The 3,039-nt window shown below is 49.2% G+C and overlaps 1 protein-coding gene across 1 annotated transcript; it reads left to right on the forward strand.

The window, feature by feature from the left end:
• The first annotated feature begins 2,282 nt into the window (after window positions 1-2,282).
• On the forward strand, window positions 2,283-2,705 carry LOC145418129 (uncharacterized). The gene has a single exon (XM_080286653.1). The coding sequence runs from the start codon at window positions 2,283-2,285 to the stop codon at window positions 2,703-2,705; it is 423 nt and encodes a 140-aa protein (XP_080142779.1).
• The last annotated feature ends 334 nt before the right edge of the window (window positions 2,706-3,039 follow it).

Raw genomic sequence — 3,039 nt, forward strand, 5'->3', positions numbered from 1 at the left:
ACTTCCCAAACCCCGGACCCCCTCACAAACCCCCCAGATGAGCCAGACAACAACTCCTCCATCCCCTCTACAAAGCTCACCCCCACAAACAAACCACCCTCTGTCTGCTCCCCCCGTAACAGCAACCCAAACAACCCCCCTTCCACCTCAGTCAGAAACAACAGCACCATCTCTTCTCCACATCCTCGTCATGAACCCAGAATACGTCTCACAGAGTAAAGAAACCCTGCGATCTTTCTGTCATTACCTCGAAACAACCATCATAAAATGTGTTGGGGATCAGCTCTACTGCCCCCTCAACCCCCAACTCTTCACTCCAGCACTCAATGCCATGGTAGGCAACTGGATAGAGGGAACTCACTTCTCCAGCAATCTCACCCAGCTCAGCGATCCTCAGCCAAACCAACAAAACCCAATACAATCCACAATGACCTCCATTCCCGATCTAGAGCATGCCCTGGCGAGTGCCTCCTCTCACAAACAACCAGACAAACCCAAACCTCATCACCCCAGTCAAATCCATCTGCCTCCACAACCCCAACGCTTCAAACAACACAGAATTTCAGTGGGCCCAGACAAACGAGAATGCCCTCGCTCCCAATCCCCAATCAAAGAACAGTCCGCAACAGCCATAGAAGACTAAGCAATGTTCATACTGACCAAACACCCCCCCTAATCAGTACCGGACCACAACACCGTCCTAACCAAACAGCAAACCCACCACCCCCAACACACAACCTAAAGATCATACAATGGAACATCCTTGGCACCAAAAACAAACTCATCCTTCTTCATGAGGCTGCATATAGAGACAAAACAGACATCTTCCTCTTAAAAGAAACCCTCATCACCGAACAACACTCCCTCAAGCTAAAGGGCTTTAACTCCTTTCTCCTTCCACACTCCCAGGGGCGACCCCAGAGGCTGTACCATTCTCATACATAATCACATTCAGGCAAACAAGATCCCACAACCACCACACTGCGGCAAAGAGGTCGAAATTCAGGATGTATCCGTCACCCTAGCCGACACTCCCCTAAAAATCTTCAACATTTATTGCAAACCCAGTGCCACCCTCGACCTAGCAGAACTCTTCACACTCGCAGCCAGTGAACCGACTCTAATTGGAGGCCACTTGAACGCCCATCGCCCCTGCCTAGGATCCACATCCCCCACCAACCCCGCAGGACGACACATATCAGAACTCCTTACCCTCACTCCTGGCATACAACTCCTAAATGACCCCCAACACTCTCACACACTTACAAGGTGGCGAACTTGATCTCATGCTTCTAACCACTGGAATCGCAACACATACTGAATGGGACCTCTACCCAACTTTGACATCAGATCACTTTGCCATCGTCTGCACACTTAATCTCCCCCCATTACCCCGACCCTCCGGACCTCCCCCAGGTGGTGCACTAAAAAAGCCAATTGGAGACTCTTCACGGCCTCACTAGAAGAAATTATAACCCAACTTGAACCTTCAAACAACCTGGATGAACATGAACACCAAATCTCAGCAGCCTTCACCACTGCCGCCAAAACTGCAATTCCTACAACCTCTCACAAACGGCGACATTTCAAGGACTACTGGTACTATAATGACAGAGTCAAGGAGCTAAACCATCGCACCAACAGTGCCAGAAAACTAAACAAAACTCACTCCACCCCAGACAACAGACAATATCTTAAGACAGTCATCCAGCATACAGTTAAAGAAAACAAACCATCAGAGAAAACAAATGGCTGGAGTGGTGCAGATCCTTAAGTGCCAACACCAACCTAGGCCACATCTGGAAAACACTCAGAGCTGTCTCAAAACCCCCACAACCCTGCCCCCCAACACACCCCAACCCTCAGGAAGAGGCCGATAGAACAGCGTCACTTATCACCCATCACACCTCACCACTGTGCACACCACAACACATACAAAACTGCCTCAACACCCTACACACTGAGCGCACTGCAAGAATACACCTCGCCAAAAACACCCCTGCCCAAACAGAGCAAACCTTTACTATCCAAGAATTCCATTGTACACTCAAAACCAGCAGCGACACAGCCCCCGGTATTGACCAAATCACCTACTCTATGCTATCCCATGCTGGACCGAATGCCACCCCTGCCATTCTGAACCTCATAAATCACTCCTGAACTTTAGCCAAACTTCCATCTGCATGGAAGAAGGCTGCCATTCAACCAATCCCTAAAACCAAAGACTCTGGCAACTACAGACCTATATCCCTCCTCAGCTGCCTTGGAAAAACATGGAAAGGATGGTCCACCAACGTCTGCAATGGAGCACACCCATGCCACACCAATATCTGTTTGCATACACCAAAGGAAGGGGGACAGCAGAATGCCTCACCACATTCATGGCAGTAGTATGCAACGGGAAGAGCCTAGTCATCTTTCTCGATCTCAAAACAGCCTTTGAGCGCGCCTGTCCTGAGGCGATCCTCTTTACCCTTGTCAGCAAGGGAATTGGGGTTCGCCTCCTTGGCTGGCTTGAGGACTTCTTCAGAGATCAAGAAGCTCTCGTATGCTTCCAAGGACACACTTTCACTTTCCACAAACACATCAACGGCACTCCACAGGGCAGTATAATCAACCCAACTTACTACAACACCATCATGGACAGTCTCCTACAACAAACTTCGGCCCAGATGTACGCGTCCTCTGCTATGCTGACGATCTAGCTCTAATAGTGAACCGAGGCCCCTTCTATGACAAAGCTCAAAGAGCCCTTTACCAACTCCACCAAGGATGCATAGATCTCGGCCTATCTATAAACACCAAAAAACCATAGTAATAGCAGTAGGCATGCATCCCCCCTCCCCAACGTCCCCTACATCTCGGCTAAACCCTATTGAATATGTAAACTCTCACCTTTATCTTGGAGTGTGGATCGACTCCAATCTACCCATCACGACCGAAATCAGTTATCTGAAAACGAAAACAAAACTCAGACTCAGTGCCCTTAAATCCCTTGCAGGCAAGAGCAAACGAGCCTCATATAATGTCCTCAGACTA

The sequence above is a fragment of the Coenobita brevimanus genome, chromosome 112, assembly GCF_032717465.1.
Source record: "Coenobita brevimanus isolate Jiangsu-jjx chromosome 112, ASM3271746v2, whole genome shotgun sequence".
Lineage (NCBI taxonomy): Eukaryota > Metazoa > Arthropoda > Malacostraca > Decapoda > Coenobitidae > Coenobita > Coenobita brevimanus.

Excerpts from the sequence above, each read along its gene's own strand:
- LOC145418129 (XM_080286653.1), top strand. The coding sequence starts at position 2,283 with ATGGTCCACCAACGTCTGCAATGGAGCACACCCATGCCACACCAATAT.